The 22365-nt window shown below is 39.0% G+C and overlaps 1 protein-coding gene across 3 annotated transcripts; it reads left to right on the top strand.

Annotated features, from left to right (window-relative positions):
- The first annotated feature begins 6463 nt into the window (after positions 1-6463).
- Positions 6464-22139, top strand: LOC115132253 (NAD kinase-like). 3 transcript variants are annotated; one of them, XM_029664703.2, is made up of 10 exons: positions 6464-6911; positions 12816-12945; positions 14950-15055; positions 15617-15702; positions 15853-15955; positions 16129-16265; positions 16844-16943; positions 18876-19033; positions 19310-19392; positions 19826-22139. In XM_029664703.2, the coding sequence occupies exons 1-10, from the start codon at positions 6835-6837 to the stop codon at positions 19971-19973; spliced, it is 1128 nt and encodes a 375-aa protein (XP_029520563.1). In that variant the 5' UTR covers positions 6464-6834; the 3' UTR covers positions 19974-22139. The 3 variants fall into 3 exon arrangements, with proteins under 3 accessions (XP_029520563.1, XP_029520562.1, XP_029520564.1); XM_029664702.2 differs by having other exon boundaries at positions 19310-19519; XM_029664704.2 differs by having other exon boundaries at positions 19875-19959.
- Positions 22140-22365: the final 226 nt, after the last annotated feature.

Here is a 22365-nt window from a genome sequence, read left to right as displayed (position 1 = left end):
TAATAGGAATACGACTTTTAGATCACTATTTCAATACTTGCCTGTGTCATAACTTGGAAGGATGTCTTCTCTCGAATGAGCTATTAATCATATATTTTTGCGATATTCCTACCTCGAAATGTGTAATAACATATTTTTCCTATTTATCTGCGTCTTTAGTCCAGGGTGCATTGCATGGTGCCGTTGCCAGAATATTATAGAAAGGAGATAGGAATCCAATGAAGGAAGGAATGTATAACACCCCACCCAGTCCATTCATGTTGTCATGCTAAACTAATCGTCACGCAATCCCTTCTCAAAGTCAGTGTATATGTCGAGAAACGTGGCTATTATCCTCTAAAGTACGTAATGTCACAAATCCTAAGCTATACAATACTACAGATGGCAAGTTAATTATCTCACATCTCGGAAAAGACTTGTAATGTTTATATTTTGGGTTCTGATGGAGTACAACATTTTTAACTAAGGTCATGAGGCATTTCTAAGTTATATTGTTCAAGAATCAGTGGGTACATATAATTTGTTTATAAAAATGGATGTAGCAACTGCAGATTGCCCCTTTAAGAAGAAAAAGTTCACTTAAAGGTGCTACACAATATTTGTTTGAATTTCTGCATTGCCATTTAAAAAAATGTCCTTAGTATACCTGGCGCTAAGTGGAATGATAGTGTTAAAAGTGTTAAGCCATATTTGCGCATTTGTTTTGAACATCTATTGCATTAAAGTACTTCATTATTACCAAGAAGTGATTTCAAAATGATATAAAAACAACTGCATTGGGCATATTTAAAAACATATATATATATTTTTTTGTCATTTAGCAGACGCTCTTAACCGGAGTGACTTACAGTTAGTGCATTCATTTTAAGATATCAAGGTGGGGACAACTATATATCACAGTCATAGTAAGTTAATTATTCCTAAATAAAGTAGCTATCAGTAAAGTCAGGGCTAGTAAAGGGGGGTCAAGTGCGAGTGTTAGTTCACAAAAGTTTTTTTTTTTTTGTGAGTCTAAGTATTCAACCCTTTTGTTATGGCAAGCCTAAATAAGTTCAGGAGTAAAAATGTACCTAACAAGTCACACAATAAGTTGCATGGACTCACTCTGTGTGCAATAATTCTGTTTAACATAATTTTTGAATGACTACCTCATCTCTGTACCCCACACATACAATTATCTGTAAGGTCTCTCAGTCGAGCAGTGACTTTCAAGCACAGATTCAACCACAAAGACCAGGAAGGTTTTCCAATGCCTTGCAAAGAACAGCACCTATTGGTAGATTGGGAAAAAAAGAGCAGACATTGAATATCCCTTTGAGTGAAGGACTGTAACGGAACTTTTCAAGTTTTTGTCTGAACGAAGTGCCTGCGCCTCATGAAGATGGATTACTGGGCTGAACACGCTAACAACAAGTGGCTATTTGGACATAAATGATGGACTTTATGGAACAAATCAGTCATTTATTGTCGAACTGGGATTCCTGGGAGTGCCTTCTGATGAAGATAATCAAAGGTAAGTGAATATTTATGTTGTTATTTCTATCTTTGTTGACTCCAAAATGGCGGATATTCCTCTGGCTGTTTTGGGTTCTGAGCGCCGTTCTCAGATTATGCTTTTTCCGTAACGTTTTTTTGATATCTGACACAGCGATTGCATTAAGGAGAAGTCTATCTTTAATTCTGTGAATAACAGTTGAATCTTTTATAAATGTTTATTATGAGTATTTCTGCAAAATCACCGGATATTTTGGAATCAAAACATTACTGCACATAACGCGCCAATGTAAACTGAGATTTTTGGAAATAAATATGTACATTGTCGAACAAAACATACATGTTTTATGTAACATGATGTCCCACGAGTGTCATCTGATGAAGATCATCAAAGGTTAGTGATTCATTTTATCTATATTTCTGCTTTTGTGACTCCTATCTTTGTCTGGAAAAATGGCTGTGTTTAAAAAAAAAAACTTGGCTATGACCTAACATAATCATATGTTGTGCTTTCGCATTGGGTAGATTAACAAGATGTTTATCTTTCATTTGCTGTATTGGACTTGTTAATGTGTGAAAGTTACATATTTCAAAAAAGTTATTTTTGAATTTCTCACGCTGCCTTTTCAGCAGAATGTTGTGCGGAACCCCTGCCCTAGAAAGGTTAAAACAGAGTTTAAACAGAGTTTAATGGCTGTGATAGAAAACTGAGGATGGATCAACAACATTCTAGTTACTCCACAATACTAACCTAATTGACAGAATGAAAAGAAGGAAGCCTGTACAGAATAAAAATATTCCGAAACATGCATCCTGTTTGCAATAAGTACTGCAATAATCACTAAAGTAAAACTGGAAAAAATTAAACAAAGAAATCATCTTTATATTTGAATACAAAGCGTTATGTTGGGGCAAATCCAACACAACACATCACTGAGTACCACTCTTCATATTTTCAAGCATGGTGGTGGCTGCATCATGTTATGTGTATGCTTGTCATCGGCAAGGACTAGGGAGTTTTTTAAGATAAAAATACATGGAATAGAGCTAAGCACAGGCAAAATCATAGATGAAAACCTGGTTCAGTCGGCTTTCCAACAGACACTGGGAGACAAATTCACCTTTCAGCAGGACAGTAACCTAAAACAAAAGACAAAATATACACTGGAGTTGCTTACCAAGACAACATTTCATTTAAGGACCTGTGCCATATAAATTGCAAAATAGTTGGGAAGAGATTTTCGATGTACCGATTCCATGGCACATTGTTTATGAATTGACAAGCAAAACGACACCAGATTCAATACTTAGAATTTTCCAGATTCAATACAAAATTCTTGCAACCAATAGAATGTTATATATATGGGGGATACAATCTTACCAGCTCTGCAGATTTTGCTGCAAGGAGGCAGTGTCACTAGATCATTTATTTTGGTACTGTCCATATGTAGCTCGTTTTTGGTCACAGGTTCAGGAATGGCTGAAGAATTGCAACATTTACCTAGAGCTAACGCTGCAGATAGCAATACTGGGTGATTTGAAAAGTCATAGTCAATCGATCAATAACATGGTAATTATTTTAGCAAAAATGTTTATCTTTAATTACAATCTGTAGAAACTATGAGAATAGAAATGTTCAGTATTTTTGTGAAGCATTATAGCACAGTTGAAAAATATATGGCAAATAGAAATCCAGAACATAATTGCAAAAGGGTTTTCTAATGATCAATTAGCCTTTTAAAATTATAAACTTGGATTAGCTAACACAACATGCCATTGGAACACAGAATAATGGTTCCCGATAATGGGCCTCTACGCCTAAGTAGATATTCCATAAAAACATCTGCAATTTCCAGCTACAATAGTCATTTACAACATTAACAATGTCTACGCTGTATTTCTGATCAATTTGAATTTATTTTAATGGACAAAAAATGTGCTTTTCTTTAAAAAACAAGGACATTTATAAGAGACCCCGAACTTTTGAACAGGTTTGTGTGTGTGTGTGTGTGTGTGGATATATTTACCCCCCCCAAAAAATATTTGGTGGATTGGAAATGATGCAGACAATTACATTGATTGAAGCAACAATCTATCTGCAATATTAAAGCTGATCCACCCCCCCAAAAAATAAATATAAAAATAGAGAACATTGAGTGTTCTTTAGTGGCCTAGTTACAGTTTTGACTTAAATTGGCTTGAAAATCTGTGGCAAGACTTGAAAATGGCTCTCTAGCAACGATCAACAACCAACTTGACAGAGGTTGAAGAATTAAAAAAATATATATTGTACAATCCTGGAGTGCACAGCTCTTAGAAATTTGCCTAGAAAGACTGTAATCGCTGCCAAGGTGATTCTAACATCTATTACCTCGGGTGTGAACACTTACAGTGGGGCAAAAAGTATTTAGTCAGCCACCAATTGTGCAAGTTCTCCCACTTAAAAAGATGAGAGAGGTCTGTAATTTTCATCATAAGTACACTTCAAATATGACAGACAAAATGAGGGGGAAAAATCCAGAAAATCACATTATAGGATTTTTAATGAATTTATTTGCAAATTATGGTGGAAAATAAGTATTTGGTCAAATTATTGTAAAGTGGCTGTTCCACTGGATGTCATAAGGTGAAAGCACCAATTTGTAAGTCGCTCTGGATAAGAGCGTCTGCTAAATGACTTAAATGTAAATGTAAATGTAATAACAAAAGTTTATCTCAATACTTTGTTATATACCCTTTGTTGGCAATGACAGAGGTCAAACGTTTTCTGTAAGTCTTTACAAGGTTTTCCAGCAACAGCCCCAAAACATCTCTGCTCTAGAGGAGATCTGCATGGAGGAATGGGCCAAAATACCAGCAACAGTGTGTGAAAACCTTGTGAAGACTTACAGAAAACGTTTGACATCCCCATATTTTTTTCTTTTTTTTTTGTTGCTCTTTTGCACACCAGTATGTCTACTTGCACATCCTCATCTGCACATCTATCACTCCAGTGTTAATTGCTAAATTGTAATTATTTTGCCTCTATGGCCTATTTATTGCCTTACCTTCCTACTCTTCTACATTTGCACACATTGTACATTTTTCTATTGTGTTATTGACTGTATGTTTGTTTATGTGTACCTCTGTGTTGTTGTTTTTGTCGCACTGCTTTGCTTTATCTTGGCCAAGTCGCAGTTGTAAATGAGTACTTGTTCTCAACTGGCCTACCTGTTTAAATAAGGGGGAAATATATACTGTATATTTTTTTAAATAAGGCTTTGGTCTCCAGTTATGTCTTCGGCATCCAATCGAAAAACCTAACCACAATGGGAAAATAAGTTTCTTGTTTAGTATCGAAATAAGGAGACAGGAGTTGCATATTTATAGACTGTAAAAAAACATAATAGTTATTGTCAGTGTAAAATAGTTTGCATTTCACAAGGGCCATTTTTGTTTTAGATGTTTACTTTTTATCCTGGTATGAAAATATTCCTTTCACTAGTGCAGGGTTTGTTCTAGATCAAAAAACGGGCTTAGGTACACAATTTGCCATGGGGCTGAGTGAAGATGTTGCTGTTTTCAAGCAAATTTCCTGCAATTCGCCACATTTTGCAATAGTTTAAAGAACACAGCATAAGCTATCTGAATGACTCAAATATAATCAATTCAATGGGAGCCCCATGCCATGACAAAAATAGTCAGATATTATATTATTAAAATATAGGTCCATTATATATTCTGCTTCATTTTCTATCTGAATATGTTTTCCCATCCCATATAAATTTTCGGCCAGCCCAAGCATTTCCTATACAGAAAGAACCCTGCATTAGTGGATATTTGTTTCCCGTTATATAATGTGGAGATGTCTGCTGTGCTGATTTGACTGATGTGGGCAAGAGAATGCCGAGAAAGTTGCTTGATCTGCAGGCAGTGAGATGTTTTAGCCTTGAAAGTGTGACCAACGTCCGCACTGACAATCACACACAGTCAACCCCTCCCCTTTCTTACACACATACACACACTTGTGTTGTGTGATTCACCTCTAAAAATAAAAATTCCATCTTCTGTCCAACTCATCTCCAGTCATTGGTGAAGAAGTCCCCCCCCCCCCCTCAATTTGTTGGGCATGGTGTCCCATGTTGACTCCAATGCTTCCCACAGTTATGTCAAGTTGGCTGTTCTCGTTGCAGTTCTTGACAAAAACCAGTGCGTCTGGCATCTACGACCATAACCTGTTCAAAGATACTTAAGTATTTTGTCTTTCCCATTCACCCTCTGAATCACATACATATATAATCCATGTCTCATTTGTCTCATGTTTTAACAATCCTTCTTTAACCTGTCTCCCCTTCATCTACACTGATTTGAAGTGGATTTAACAAGTGACATCAATGAGGGATCATAGCTTTCACCTGGATTCACCTGGTCAGTCTATGTCATGGAAAGAGCAGGTGTCCTTAATGTTTTGGACACTAAGTGTAGTGTGTCTGTCATTATAATGAAGAGCAGTCTTTGACAGGCACTCATTTTAGGATGGCCCTTTTCTGTTATGTACCAAAATATTTGTTTACTATTTGTTTCATTGTTAAACTCTTCTAAAATGTGTCTATTTTAATACATTCATGGAAGTTTTTTTATTCGACAGAGCATTATGGGGTAGTTACATTTTTTTTTTACTGTATATGCCCAAGAAAAAACATTATAATACTCATTGAATAATATAAAACAAACAACAATTCATAGTACTTATTCCTCATATCAAGGAAGTGTAATCCATCTGTAGTGGTCCTATGTATGTAATGTTCTCAGATGAACTACTTTTAGGAAGGACTAACCCGGGAAAGTCCACTTGAGCATTGTTCTATAACATCTTAACAGCCAGCCAATGAGAGAGTTGTCTTCCCTTAAAGGGGAGGGTCTGTAATTGTTGTAGGCGGGGCTGATGATGATGTCATTCTATCAGGTCTGTTTTAAGAGGAGTGAGAGGTTTGGGTCACCGTCAGAATGCAGAGTAGAGATTTAGAGTTAATATTTACACAAGGCAATCCAGGAAGAAGTAGTGACAACTGTGGCTTTTCTGGTGGTTTGATGAAGGATAGATATTGAAGGCAGCTTATGGGAAGACTATCAACAGAATTCAACTTCAGTGGTGAGATCTGCATTAGGTGCTTAAATACAACTTGAATTAACCACTGGATTTTTTAAAGAATGCTTTAGGCACACAGAGACTGTACAGAGCAAAATGAGTTGTTTTGCTTTAGATAGTGGAATAGGTAGACTGAAGAGCAGGTAGCTAGGCATAACCAAGCACAGTTTGTCAGTGCTCTCTCCACCCATCTCTGCTTGAAGAAGCATCACATGCAGACAGCCATGAAATTCAACCAGTGTGTGCAACCGCAAGCTCCGGAGAACAGCGACAACAAAGTGTGGAAATGGTGAGAATATTCTCTCTCTCTCTCTCTGTCTTTCTTTCTATTCGGCTGACAGGCTTTCTCAGTAGGAACATGGCTTTACCAGTAATGTTTGATGAGTGAAGTACTAACCTGCATTGTCCTGTAGTGTCAGCATAGTAAATGTTTTTTTTCTCCTTTTGCTTTTGGTTTGTCATTAGGTGACATTAGGACCTGAAAGACTTATACCTGTGTATTAGTATCTATGGTATGTACAGATAGTATCCATCTGTAGAGTATCTATGGTCATATGGGCATGATTTTACTCTCATTTGTAAACAGTGGAATTTAAAATGAGAAGTACTGTTCCTAGATGGCTGGCTGTAGGTTGAGGTTATTATGAGTGACTGTTATTTGTAACTAAATAAGCCATACCACTGACAAAAACACAGGCACATTGTGATATAGTCCATATTTGGTCTTTGTAATGAAACAGGGACGAGGGTTTCTCCGACCTGTTTAGCCAGACTTTCTGCAATGGGGGCAGGGGTGTGGGTGAGGGTTTGCCTGTTCTGATATTGGCTTATAACAGGCTAATTGTGTGCTCACTGCTCACATATGTCACACAAACAAATGACATGTTTTTAGAAAGTATCTTTCGTAGTAAAACCAAATGTTACGTTTTGTAAAGATGTTTTCTCATGTATCAAAACATTAGCATCTTCTATATTTTTTTTGTAGCCTATTCCTGTGTGGAATTGTAATTTGTGGCCTTTCATGAATAGAGGTACATTCAGAGAAAGTCATGAGTTGGGTTGTGTCTTCGGTCTGTAATGGTTTGACACAAGCCCCCACCTCACCCCACGAGCACTAATGACTGTGGTGCACTGCACACACCCTCTGGCTAACACACACTCTCTGGTTAACTGACTCAGTTGTTGACAATAAACAGATACAGTGGGGCAAAAAAGTATTTAGTCAGCCACCAATTGTGCAAGTTCTCCCACTTAAAGAGATGAGAGAGGCCTGTAATTTTCATCATAGGTACACTTCAACTATGACAGACAAAATGAGAAAAAAATCCAGAAAATCACATTGTAGGATTTTTAATGAATTTATTTGCAAATTATGGTGGAAAATAAGTATTTGGTCCAATAACAAAAGTTTATCTCAATACTTTGTTATATAGCCTTTGTTGGCAATGACAGAGGTCAAACGTTTTCTGTAAGTCTTCACAAGGTTTTCACACACTGTTGCTGGTATTTTGGCCCATTCCTCCATGCAGATCTCCTCTAGAGCAGTGATGTTTTGGGGCTGTTGCTGGGCAACACGGACTTTCAACTCCCTCCAAAGATTTTCTATGGTGTTGAGATCTGGAGACTGGCTAGGCCACTCCAGGACCTTGAAATGCTTCTTACGAAGCCACTCCTTCGTTGCCCGGGGGGGGGGGGGGGTGTTTGGGATCATTGTCATGCTGAAAGACCCAGCCACGTTTCATCTTCAATGACCTTGCTGATGGAAAGAGGTTTTCACTCAAAATCTCACGATACATGGCCCCATTCATTCTTTCCTTTACACTGATCAGTCGTCCTGTTCCCTTTGCAGAAAAACAGCCCCAAAGCATGATGTTTCCACCCCCATGCTTCACAGTAGGTATGGTGTTCTTTGGATGCAACTCGGCATTCTTTGTCCTCCAAACACGACGAGTTGAGTTTTTACCAAAAAGTTATATTTTGGCTTCATCTGACCATATGACATTCTCCCAATCTTCTTCTGGATCATCCAAATGCTCTCTAGCAAACTTCAGATGGGCCTGGACATGTACTGGCTTAAGCAGGGGGACACGTCTGACACTGCAGGATTTGAGTCCCTGGCGGCGTAGTGTGTTACTGATGGTAGGCTTTGTTACTTTGGTCCCAGCTCTCTGCAGGTCATTCACTAGGTCCCCCCGTGTGGGTCTGGGATTTTTGCTCACCGTTCTTGTGATAATTTTGACCCCACGGGGTGAGATCTTGCGTGGAGCCCCAGATCGAGGGAGATTATCAGTGGTCTTGTATGTCTTCCATTTCCTAATAATTGCTCCCACAGTTGATTTCTTCAAACCAAGCTGCTTACCTATTGCAGATTCAGTCTTCGCAGCCTGGTGCAGGTCTACAATTTTGTTTCTGGTGTCCTTTGACAGCTCTTTGGTCTTGGCCATAGTGGAGTTTGGAGAGTGACTGTTTGAGGTTGTGGACAGGTGTCTTTTATACTGATAACAAGTTCAAACAGGTGCCATTAATACAGGTAATGAGTGGAGGACAGAGGAGCCTCTTAAAGAAGAAGTTACAGGTCTGTGAGAGCCAGAAATCTTGCTTGTTTGTAGGTGGCCAAGTACTTATTTTCCACCATAATTTGTAAATAAATTCATTAAAGATCCTACAATGTGATTTTCTGGATTTCTTTTCTCATTTTGTCTGTCATAGTTGAAGTGTACCTATGATGAAAATTACAGGCCTCTCTCAGCTTTTTAAGTGGGAGAACTTGCACAATTGGTGGCTGACTAAATACTTTTTTGCCCCACTGTACACATTTAGAAAGTCAGAAACAACATATTGAAACCTTGATTTTTAATGAAAGTACACACTACCACTAATCTCAGCAACAAAGAATCTCACGTAAACTACTCAATTCCATTTACAGTCCACAAGAGATTAATTATTTATTTTACCTTTATTTAACTAGGCAAGTCAGTTAAGAACAAATTCTTATTTTTAATGACACCCTAGGAACAGTGGGTTAACTGCCTTGTTCAGGGGCAGGACCACAGATGTTTACCTTGTCAGCTCTGGGATCCGATCTTACAACCTTTCGGGTTACTAGTCCAATGCTCTAACCACTAGGCTACCTGCCGCCCCAACACCCTCAAAATATTGCCAGATGGTACATTTGCGTGCTACCATACCCCAAAGGAGATGATGGGGAATATGAAAACGTTGTTTCTCTCCGATATCATAAACTAAAGTTGAGCAACAATGGGAAAGTAATTATGTTTTGAAAGTTGATAAACTTGTAACCTCACTTTTGAGAAAATGGCCTTTGTATGTTTTGGTACACCTACTGCAGACCTCTTCTTTGTCTATACCCATTCAGCATCATTTACACCCTCTTAAGCTTTAGCCCCACCCATCTCTTTAAGGGTTGATCCGAGCGTTCTGTCCTAACGGCAGCAGTCAAGCTAACTGGCTAATGTTTGCTAGCTTGCTAGCTACTTCCAGACACAAATGAGAGAACAGCTCACTGACCATTTTACTCGCCCTAGCAGAGCTGGTTAGGCTGTTTTTATGTTATCCAGAGTGTTGATGACAGCAACTGTGCTGCTGGAAACAATTTACGCTTTTTTGTCAACGTTTACTGACACCGGCCATATTCAACGGGTGTTGAGTGTTCGTACATTTGTCAGTTATTCTGCGCACTGGCATACTCGGACGAAAGTGCTCTGAAATCCAAGTAGATAGCGAGAGTGAATTTGCCAGCTATGTCTATCAACTGTTGTCACAGTGACATCATTAACATTCTATTGAAATTGTTACTTGCATAGTGGAGTATTTTGTTACAACATGTAGATAGCTAGCTAAACAATAAACCATAATCGCAACACATGACATTACTGTCCTACATGAATCTGCAGCTAACTAACCAAACAGGTTCAATGTTAGCTTGCTAACATTAGGCTTTAACTTGCAAAGCAGATGGCTCTGAGATACAAATAATATTACTACACAGATCATACACGTAACGTTAGCTGTCTGGTTCGCTAGCTAACGTTAGCTAGCTAGCTAACAGTACACTATTCTGAAATGAAAATTACTCTGACAATATTAGAAACCTGTAATATCTGAAAATGTATACATGGATGGATGCTTCTCCCTCTCTCACGGATGCCATGGTTGCCCTTAGTTTGAAGATGTAATCCAGAGAGAGGGGTTTTCTCAATCTCCTTAGCTATCATACTCTAACTCCACTGTTTCAAAACTCTGTCCTCCAAGTGGAGAGCAACACTTATGCAGTTCTACTACGTGAATCATATATATTTTTAAAGCCGCGTCAGACAGGATTACCTACATATACTGAGCTCAAATAGACCAACTCGTGCTACATGTCAGACCAATCCGAACTCATCTCTCGGCATGTCCTGCCCACTCATTTTCTCTGGAAGGTTGTTGTCTTTTTCTGTGGCTAAACCAACTAGGCTCGTAATAAAACAATTGTATTCATATTTACAGATGGCATACAAGTTTGTTATTAAGGCACATAAAAATTCACATGTTCCAGAAGGCATTTTTGCCCAAAAACGCATTTAGATTTTTTTTAAAGTTTACGCTCAAATGGCTCTCCTGTGAAGTCATGACCCGCAACATACGCCTAGTTTCCTGAAACGAGTCACAAATTGTTTTACTTTTATGTCCCTGTGGGAATCGAATCCACAACCCTGGCGTTGCAAGCGGCAAGCTCTACCAACTGAGCCACACGGGAACTATGTCTCTTTTACAGTGTCAGTCTTATGGTACCAGAAGCCAAACAATAATAGATTAAGCAGTGTAGTGTGTAATGTAGTAAGCTGGTGTTATCATGTGTGGTCCATCTCTTGTATTTGTAATGTTGTATTACTGTTTTAAGACATTTTGTATGTAAAACAAACCTCTGTTTCAACAGACAAGTATCTCATCCTTAACAGTATCTCAAAAGAACAATTTGATATTGTACAAGGACTACAAACTACAGCCCAACTCTGGTTTTCCCTCAATTAGGCTACTTTGTATGAAGGCCTATAGATTCGTTTTTGTTTTAATCGACCATTTGAGTTTCAAGTTAAGGTCACGTGTAACCAGCTCACAAAGTCGACAAGGACTGCTAGAGCTAATCGCATGCATTATGTAAAAAATTACAAGTAGCCTTACTTTTAATGAATGATGACATAGTGCACATTCTGTATCTGTATGCTCCGTCAACTAACACTATTCCACAAACCTCTCAAATGTACATGACACTGGAGATTACGTCTGGACGATACTTGTAGCGCGATACTCGTTAGTATTGTGGCAAAGAAACAATACACGAGCGGAGTTAACTTCTTTGGGAAAACAGCCGGAATGTTGGGAACAAACATAATTATGTTGACATCCAGTGTCACATTAATTTATTTTCCAAGCTATAGCACACAATATTTTATATAGAGCAGGTTTTTTAAGGACCAAAGAGTTCGGTCTGCTTCGTGTTTTCATTTTTGCCATGGAAAAAATATTGTGATACTGGTATCGTCACAGCCCTAATGGAAATTTGAAACAAATACAACAGTGAAAGATGACAAGAAAAATTCTTATGACACCAAAGCATTTCAACGTGTGTCGCCTTCATCAGCGTGTTAATTCCTGCACTTTGGTTGGAATGTGAGGTCACTGTGATGTGTTTATGTAAATGTATGGTCCCTTCTTGACCCTGCTGAATTCTGAGGCTGCCAGTGTTACTAGACTAAGCCCCAGCCAATAATAGGGTAGGTATTAAGCAGCTCTGCATCTTATCAAACTGGTAAAAACAAACAGTATGAAGAAACACTGAGCCAACAAACCACGAGCTAAAAACATGGCTACTGAGAGCTCACCATGCCCAAACTAGAAATGTTCAATACCTGCAAAGTTTACAGGCTACAGTAGTGAGAAACCATGAGAGAATTACAACTATGTTTATTCACCTCAAAATGTCAAGAAGGACTCGTGTAAAACTACAGTTCTTAGCTGTAGGTTTACAAATGGTTCTCCATCAAAATTGTTTTTTAAAATTATTATTACGGAACAGCTCTTTGTTGCTGCAATCCCTTTGATCAAATGATGAGTGATTTAAAATATACAATTCATTATTACCCTTAAAAAAGGTATTGACTACCTGTGGTCTTTCTTTCTCACCACTCAGGCACATTCAGGACCCAGCCAGCCAGAGACTGACGTGGAACAAGCCTCCCAAAAGTGTCCTTGTCATCAAGAAGATCCAGGATGCCAGTCTACTGCAGCCTTTCAAAGAGCTCTGTGTGTTTCTTACAGAGGTAGGACATTCATACTTTTTGCAGTGACCCACAGTGTGCAGAGGCTCTCTAGTCTCAAATTATAGCTACCTGCACCTTAGCAGCCTTGATGGGTGTGTGTAGTTCAGTTTCATTAGAAAGTCTGCCATTAAGTCCCTAAAAACAGAAATATTAGTGACTGAGAATATATTAAAAAAATAATAATTGTATACTTACACCTTACAAGAAAGTAAAGCTGCTTGTAAACTGTACAGTCTGAATATTCTTTCGACCTATTAGTCTTCTAAAGGGTAATATGAAAGTATTGGCATTACCAGGGTTCGCACAAGGTGCTTGAGGTGGTTAAAGTACTTGAATTTGGCAGTCTGATATTCAAATACTGGAATTACTTGAAAATCAGACATTTTCTCATGTTGGTACTTGAAAAGTACTCGAATTAAAATGAGGAGAACAGAAAATTATGAAATATGTTATTGGTCTTGCAAATTCATTTCCAGGTAGACTACCAAGTTTTATTTCCTCACGTGTTTTGCGTTCTGGTTGCCTGGCGAGCTCGCTCATTTCATCCACACTGCCACTCAGCCAGGCAGGTACAGAATTGACTGATTAGGTGCCGCCAAACGTCACATCAATAGCTAGAATGCTGGGCAAATGTTTAAATTTTTTTTTTTTTAAATGAATGGATGTAGTGGAGGGTAAATGCTGTTTACGCACGTTTTTATTTATGAATTTGCGTTTACTCAACCCTTTTATTTGGTTAATTATCGTTTACCCACTTATTGCATTCCCAGCAAGTTCTAATCACGCATTACTCTGCGAACGAGTGGAATCATGAATTATTTATGTACGCTCGTTATGTTCCCCTGCTCCCCCGAATTTTCCATTTTAGCAGCGCATTCATTCATTCACCACTCTTTCCAGCGCGAAACTCCGCCCACGACATAGGCCGAGAGGTGAAACAAACTACCTCAGCCCAGATCTACAGCGGCAAGTAGCAAAGAGATGCTGTTGACAGTGGGAATTCTTCTAATATCCCTCGACTCCTGCCGTGTCAACAGACAAACCCCACACAACCCACCCTGACTCTCGGAGAATGAGTGTACAACTGGTAAATAGTCACTGATATTTCAGTCAGAAGTCTAGCTAGCTAGGTTGCTCAAGGGCTCTGGCTATTAGCCAGGTACTGTAGCTAGCTATAAAGATGACGCTAGTAGTACAGTGGTTCCCAAACTTGGTGTCCGGGACATATGTTTAAATAGGGTCCCCTGAGAGAGTCTTTAATCTTATCAAACACATTAAGAACTTGTTTATCTTCAAATGGGTATAGAATACACAATTTTAGAGTCAACTAAGGGCCTTTTACAGAATTCACTTTCATGTCATTATGGGTTGGGACAGCCTGTGGGACCTAATTTAAAGACAATTTAATAATATGTACACTGAACAAAAATATAAACACAATGCAACAATTTGAACGATTTCACTTAGCTACAGTTCATATAAGGACATCAGTCAACACCATCAGTCCTCATGTATGTAGTAAATAAGTAGTGGGTTTTTTCATGAGGTTGTAGTGATATACTGCCATCTAGTGGCAACTAGAAACAATTGCATAATAGGAACTATTACAAATGGATTGTCCTTGAAAATAAATATTTGTGCTTGAAAAAGCACTTGAAGGTCCTTGAATTTGTAACATTTTTTATTTTTATTTAACTAGGCAAGTCAGTTAAGAACAAGTTCTTATTTACAATGACGGCCTACTCCGGCCAAACCCTCCCCTAGCCTGGACGACGCTGGGCCAATTGTGCACCGCCCCATGGGACTCCCGATCACGGCCAGTTGTGATACAGCCCGGGATCAAACCAGGGTATTTAGTGATGCCTCTAGCACTGCGATGCAGTGCATTAGACCGCTGCGCCACTCGGGAGCCTCAAAATTGGACTTTTCACTATCTGTACAAACACTGCATTACATGTGCATGTTGCTAATGCATATGTTTATACTTGTGCGTTGTTCTAACAGAAAAACATGATTGTTTACGTGGAGAGGAAGGTTCTGGCTGACCCAGTCATCCAGGCCGATGAGAGCTTTGCGGCCGTCATCCAGAAGTTCTGCACCTTCAGAGAAGGTGAGGAGACCATTAGAGGACTGGGTCGTATTCATTAGTGCACAAAGTAGCCCTTTTTTTCAACAAAAAAACGAAAATGCAATATCTTATGGGAGAAGTTTAAGTAGTCCCTCCATTTTTTGTCAGTTTTTTTTCCATTTGGTGCCTAGTGAATACAATCCTGAAGGATGATAGATTGATCTGATTGACTCTATGTAGCTAGTGATGTAGGATCTTAATTTGAGCCAGTATGCTACAGCAGGAAAATAATCCTGCAGCAACAGGAACTGTGAATTATTATGTGGATTATAATTAATTTATTATTTTGTAGGGGTTAATAAATTTCTGTTAGGGAAAATCAAGTCTGAAATTTAAAATTGCAAATGAGAGATTTTAGAAGCCTTTTTTAAAACTCAGATGCAGTACAAGTTTGCATTTTCTGCTTTGCAGGAAAATTCTCAGCAACAAAAGTGACTTGTGTCAATGTCAGGAATGTCTATGAATGTCTATGAAACTCTCACTTGAAGTAGTATAGCTTTCTCTTACGGACATGAACCTAATGTGTTTGTATGCACACCGCAGATCTCGATGACATTTCCAAACAAGTGGACTTCATCATCTGTCTTGGTGGAGATGGGACCTTACTTTACGCATCGTCACTCTTCCAGGTATATATTTACTATTCACTTCTCCAAGTAAAGTAAACATACTCATTTGTCAGTTTTTGAATATACTGTGAATTGTAGTAAAATAAATCTTGATTGTGCTTGTTTTCATAGCTTGCTTGTGTGTGTATGTGCTGATGTGTGTTTTCTCAGAAGAGTGTTCCACCTGTTATGTCCTTCCACCTGGGTTCTCTGGGCTTCCTCACGCCTTTCAACTTTGACATGTACCAGTCTCAGGTCACCCAAATCATTGAGGGTACGTCTTTAGGCTTGTCCTTACCCAATTTCAACAACAGAAGCCTTACTCTCTTATCTGTATGCTGGTGGATGTTTACACGGCACAAGTTGTGATAGCATTTCTAACTGCTAGGTTCACATTTACATTTTACATGCTACTCTTAAACAAAAGTTTGTGTGTCTGCTGAGCAGGTAACGCCGCCATCATCCTGCGCAGTCGCCTGCGAGTGGTGAAGGAGAGCCGAGAGAAGAATGCCCGGGTGGACAAGAAGGGCATCATCATGACCAACGGAGACAGCGAGGGCAGCCGCAAAGCCATGCAGTACCAGGTGAGCGCTAAACAGTACACCGGACTGGTATGTTACCCCAGTATTATGGTTAGTACCACAATAGGTTTCTAGCATCATGATGGCGTGGAACATCTCAGTCAAAGGACTCATTGTCTTTATTCTGGTAATGTTTCCACTGTCACAGGCCTGACCTCTGATCCCAGCGGCATGATAAAATACCAGAAAGGTCTAAATGTACAACCTGTTTTGGGGATTGTAGGGTGATAGCAATCCTTCAGGTCTAGTTTCACTTCCTCCTTATTTGTTTGAGGTAGTCTATCACATGGATTTGTTTCACTGCTTTTCTGTAGTTAAAGCAATGCCCCCTATGTGCTTCTATTTTGGCCTGGTGCTATCATCTATCATAGGGTGGATGTATGTGGGCTATGTGGGGTGTTTGAGTTTTGATCGTAGTTCATTATGCATTGTCATCATACACACAGTCCCTGCTTCCTGCTGAGTGGGCTTTAACGAGTCATAACATAGGGCTGGGTTCAAAAAGTATTCCCAAAGTAACTAACAACATGGCTAGTGGAGTATCTCTGGTAAACATGACTCTGGGTTTCCTGGTCCAACAGGTGCTGAATGAGGTGGTGGTGGACAGAGGCCCGTTCTCCTACCTTTCCAACGTGGACCTCTTCTTAGACGGACACCTCATCACCACGGTACAGGGAGACGGTGAGTAGTAAACCAGCTGGCACTGGGTTAAAGGACATGTTTTACCCCATCGGCATGGCCGATTAATTAGGGCTGATTTCAACATTTCATAACAATCGGTAATCGCCCTTTTTGGATGCCGATTATGGCCGATTACATTTCAATCCTGGAGGAGACTTTGTGGCATGTTGACTACCTGTTACTCGAGTACAGCATCAAAATAACCTTGTGGCTGCAGGGAGCCAAGGTAAGTTGCTAGCTAGCATTAAACTTATCTTGTAAAAAAAAACTATCAATCTTCACAATCACTAGTTAACAACACATGGTTGATGGTTTTACTAGGTTAACTAGCTTGTTCTATGTTGCATATAATCAATGCGGTGCCTGTTAATTTATCATCGAATCACAGCCTACTTCAACTTCGCCAAACAGGTGACGATTTAACAAAAGCGCATTCGCGAAAAAAGCACAATCGTTGCAATAATGTACCTAACCATAAACATCAATGCCTTTCTTAAAATCAATACACAAGTCTATATTTTTTAAACCTGCTTATGTAGTTAAAAGAAATTCATGTTAGTGGGACATATTAACTAGGGAAATTGTGTCACTTTTCTTGCAGTCAGGGTATATGCAGCAGTTTGGGCCGCCTGGCTCGTTGTGAACTGTTGAAAGGCCATTTATTCCTAACAAAGACCGTAATGAATTTGCCAGAATTGTACATAATTATGACATAACATTGAGGCTTGTGCAATGTAACAGTAATATTTAGACTTAGGGTTGCCACCCGTTCTATAAAATACGTAGCGGTTCCGTATTTCACTGAAAGAATAAATGTTTTGTTTTTGAAATGATAGTTTCCCGGATTTGACCATATTAATTTACCAAAGGCTCGTATTTCTGTGTGTTTATTATATTATAATTAAGTATATGATTTGATATTTGATAGAGAAGTCTGACTGAGCGGTGGTAGGCAGCAGCATGCTCGTAAGCATTCATTCAAACAGCAGCTCTTAGCAATGCTTGAAGCACAGCTCTGTTTATGACTTCAAGTCTATCAACTCCCGAGATTAGGCTGGCAATACTAAAGTGCCTATAAGAACATCCAATAGTCAAAGGTATATGAAATACAAATGGTATAGAGAGAAATTGTCCTATAATTCCTATAATAATCGCAACCTAAAACTTCTTAACTGGGAATATTGAAGACTCATGTTCAAAGGAACCACCAGCTAAAATATGTTCACATGTTCTGAGCAAGGAATTTAAACGTTAGCTTTTTTTACGTGGTACATATTGCACTTCTACTTTCTTATCCAACACTGTTTTTGCATTATTTATACCAAATTGCACGTTTCATTTTTTATTTGAGACTAAATTGATTTTATTTATGTGTTATGTTAAGTTGTTCATTCAATGTTGTTGTAATTGTCAATTATTACATATATATATATATATTTATATTATATATAAAAATTCTGCCTATTTAATCGGTATCTGCTTTTTTTGGTCCTCCAAGTATCGGTATCAGCATTGAAAAATCATAATCGGTCGACCTCTAGTTTAGATGCTGTAACTGGTCGTTATACTATGATGTTTATACGACTGCTTACTGCTTGTGTACAAGCCACGAGATGGAAATCTGTTCAAATACAAACATGGTACTGATGTTCTATTAGTGGTGCATACTGTTGCAGCTCGCCTTGTTGGTAGATTTGGCTGAGATGGCAACGTTTAGTCTTTGCTTTGCTATCTGTCCTTCACTACTTCCTAGTAACTCCCTTTCTGAAAGCCTCTCAGAATGTCAGAAGTATTTCAGTTGTCTTGGGGATGGTTTGCTGTGTTTTGGAACTTCTTTCAGCTTGTTGTTGGTGTTTTTAGGCTTGGGTGTTGGTGGTGTAGCGGTCAAAGTAGTGTCTGTCTCAGACTGTCTGTGTGTTTGTGTTGTCTCAGGTGTGATCGTGTCGACTCCCACGGGCAGCACTGCGTACGCGGTAGCAGCCGGAGCCTCCATGATTCACCCCAACGTGCCGGCCATCATGATCACCCCCATCTGCCCCCACTCACTGTCCTTCAGACCCATAGTGGTGCCTGCTGGGGTGGAACTCAAGGTAAACACACACATTCATACACACACATGCATTCACCATACTGCCATTATCCATTTACTTCTCCTCTCCAGAAAATGTGTATGGAACAGTACACAAAGGTAACCAATGACCAGTCTGACACACAGCTACCACAATGCGTACTCTTTCAGTCACTGGTGATGCATGGCAATGAGGACATTGCTTATAATACACACTGACATTTACTGCTAGACTTTTGTTGTCTTTGACTGGTCGTTCATCTGGATTCCTATCTTCTGCTCCGTCTGTCACGCTCAGATCATGCTGTCACGTGACTCCAGGAATACAGCCTGGGTGTCATTCGATGGGAGGAAGAGACAAGAGATCTGCCATGGAGACAAGTGCGTGACCTTTTGGCCCCTCAGTCATCGCAACCTCCCCCCTAGTAAAAATACCACGAAACAAAAGCTGATAAACATGGAAGATAGCCTGATGAACTCAACCCAAAGCTCATCTAACTCCCGCAAGGTGCCTGAATACACAGAATTGACCAGTTTCATGTACTCAAGACAAAAATTGCACATCACATGATGTTCTGTAGTGGTTTTCCTTCATGCAGCCAGAGATAATTATCTTCCTTGTCGCTGAAATGCTGGCAGACCATTGATATACCAGTAACAGAGGACTCCTTTTAGGAAGTTAGTCAGCCAGTTTCAAGTGTCTCTTTTGTCATTGTTTGGGGGGGTTGCGAATACCTTGCATGCCTCCCACTCATACCTGATGGACTGTGACGTTTGCTCTTTTGTCTTTTTCTTTCTCTCACTTCATCTCCAGCATTACCATCACTACTTCCTGCTTCCCCGTTCCCTCCATCTGTTTCCAGGATCCCGTGAACGACTGGTTCGAGAGCCTGGCACAATGTTTACACTGGAATGTGAGAAAGAAGCAGAACTACCTTAGCTCCAAGGAGGACGTGTTCTGACGCCAACAACCTCGCCTCCCCGTGACACCATTCTCATAGTACACCATTTTGGGTGCATTCCAGATGTACAGATTCTGCTCAGTTCTTCAAAAATCAAATTCGATCTTTACAATACCTGAACAAGTGTTTAACATACCACGGCAAAATGATATAGCGATCCTATATCTGGAACGCACCCTTTGACTTCAGTTGGATTCCATCAGGTCAATTTGCAATCAACATCCTCCGGAGATTAATTTGTTTTGGTTCTAGATCATCCCTTACTGTTAAGAATTTCACACCCTTTTAAAAAGATTGTTGAAATTGTATTTTTATGCTAACAACCAGATTGTCTCATGTCTGACTGAAAACAATCCAGGTTAAAGTTAACCTGTTAGACAAAGTAATACTGAGCTACGGATCAACCCCAAGCTTCTCAACATATAACACAGATATAATGACTGTTGTCAGTGGGGACTTTTATCAAGAACCAATGTTCTTGGGGATATGGAGTTGAAAATGTATTTTATAGTAATGATTGACGTTTTGATACAATCCCTAAAATAAAATGTATTATTACTACTTCAGGAACAGCAGAATTGCTTCTACTCTGCAATAATGAAATAAATGTATAGATTGTGCCTTAAACTGGTAAATTATATTATCATAATCAATGAAGGTTTACATAACTTTCATTTTCTTAAATCGGATTTACATCTTAGTGCAGGTGTAACATAACCATATCTTCAGTATTCCTCATATTCAAGCTTCTCAAATGGCTTGTACAAATGTTAATCTTACATTAATGTTGCGTATCTTAACTACTCTGTCTACAACAACAACGCTGTGGTGTCTGACCGTGTGTAATGTCAAAAGAGTATGGCACGAACATTAAGAACTGAAGTCCATTCCAGGTGAGATGAGACCACAACTCGATGTCTTCATAGCCTTTCACTATAAAGCCATAGCTCTACTATGTTATTCGTTTCATAGTCAAGTGGGATGCATAAGGTGATTCCATTGTAATTCTATTGTTTACAATCAAAGCGATTGTGAGTCTACAGGGTTTTTACCACCCCAGGTTTTTGAGTTTTGTTTTTGCTTTAGACATGGGAGGCCAGGTTGGTGGACTTTAGCCCATTAATGATATTGAATAATTAGCTCAGTTGTTGAGGTGATGAGTAGATTCTGGTGTAGTGTCTGGATGGACCTAAACCCTGCTGTGCCACTCCAGGATCAGGGTTGTCAACCCCTGACCTATGGTGTCTGACTGTTATTGCAGTATGCTGAGAGATTGAAGCCATTCAGATTCTACAAGGTAGTGGCCTGCCTTACCAAATGAGACTGCAACACTCACCCCACTTATTGACAAGTTCTGAAATACCGACTTGATAAAATGTTATGGTGTGAGGGTTTTTCTTCTATCTTACAGACAAATTATAGTGTACGAGTTTACTACGTACATTGTGTGCGGGATGGGCAAGTTAAATTTCCCCTGATGGAAAAACTGGTCTAAGCTCTGTAGATACCAGCGCACCACACTCTGCACGAGGACCAGTTAACTCTAGTCAATCAATCATTCCTTATTTTCTCATTTATGATGCTTGATATATTTATGAACCAGTTTACACTATGATTGCTGAAATATAAATCTCTGGTACGTTTTTGTATATTGATATGTATATGATTAGTACAGTAAGTCAGTTTAACTATATCTATTTTCTCAAATTAGAAAAACAAATGTCCTCTTTCAATGGAATTTGGAGTGGAGTATTTTCAAGTTAATGGCAGTCCCTTCAGTTGTTAGGGAGATATAGTTTGGAAACATCTGGAAGAAATCCATTTGTCTTTGTATGCTACTATACTTTATTTTTCAGAGAGAGTACAGTGTTTTCTCTTCTGAAGTAAAGGCAGTTGTGAACTTTGCCTTACAAACCAGTTGCACTGAAATCATGCTAATCATATAAACTATCCCCAATGTGATATATTTTGTGGGACCTTTTGGATGAAGGACCTTATTCCTATTGTTCTTTCTATGTCAGTTATTCTCTAAGTGCTTCTCACTTTAAACTTTGTTTTGTAGACTTCTCCAACTCTGAGAGCCTATCACTTTGTAAATATTGTTTCTGAAATAAATTATATTTTTCCAGAGCACTTGAATAAATAAAGAGAGCCAATCTATTGTCAGTACGTGTTCATTTTCAATTGGTTTGGTATTATTTTGTGATCCTTGTTGAAACATTAATGTGCTGCATTTGTCATCCAATGAATTCTACCCCTTTCATGTGTGTGTCCAGGAACAAAGAAAAATGGAACCCACAATTTGAGGAAGTAATATCTTTCACAGCAGTGCACCTCGCTTCCTTAATTTTTAAAATTTTATTAAGCAACAAAGGAGCTTACTGCAATTACC

The sequence above is a fragment of the Oncorhynchus nerka genome, linkage group LG7 (genome assembly GCF_034236695.1).
Source record: "Oncorhynchus nerka isolate Pitt River linkage group LG7, Oner_Uvic_2.0, whole genome shotgun sequence".
NCBI classification, from domain to species: Eukaryota; Metazoa; Chordata; class Actinopteri; order Salmoniformes; family Salmonidae; genus Oncorhynchus; species Oncorhynchus nerka.
Note: the sequence above shows the minus strand (reverse complement) of the source record. Positions and strands in the feature narration are given on the sequence as shown.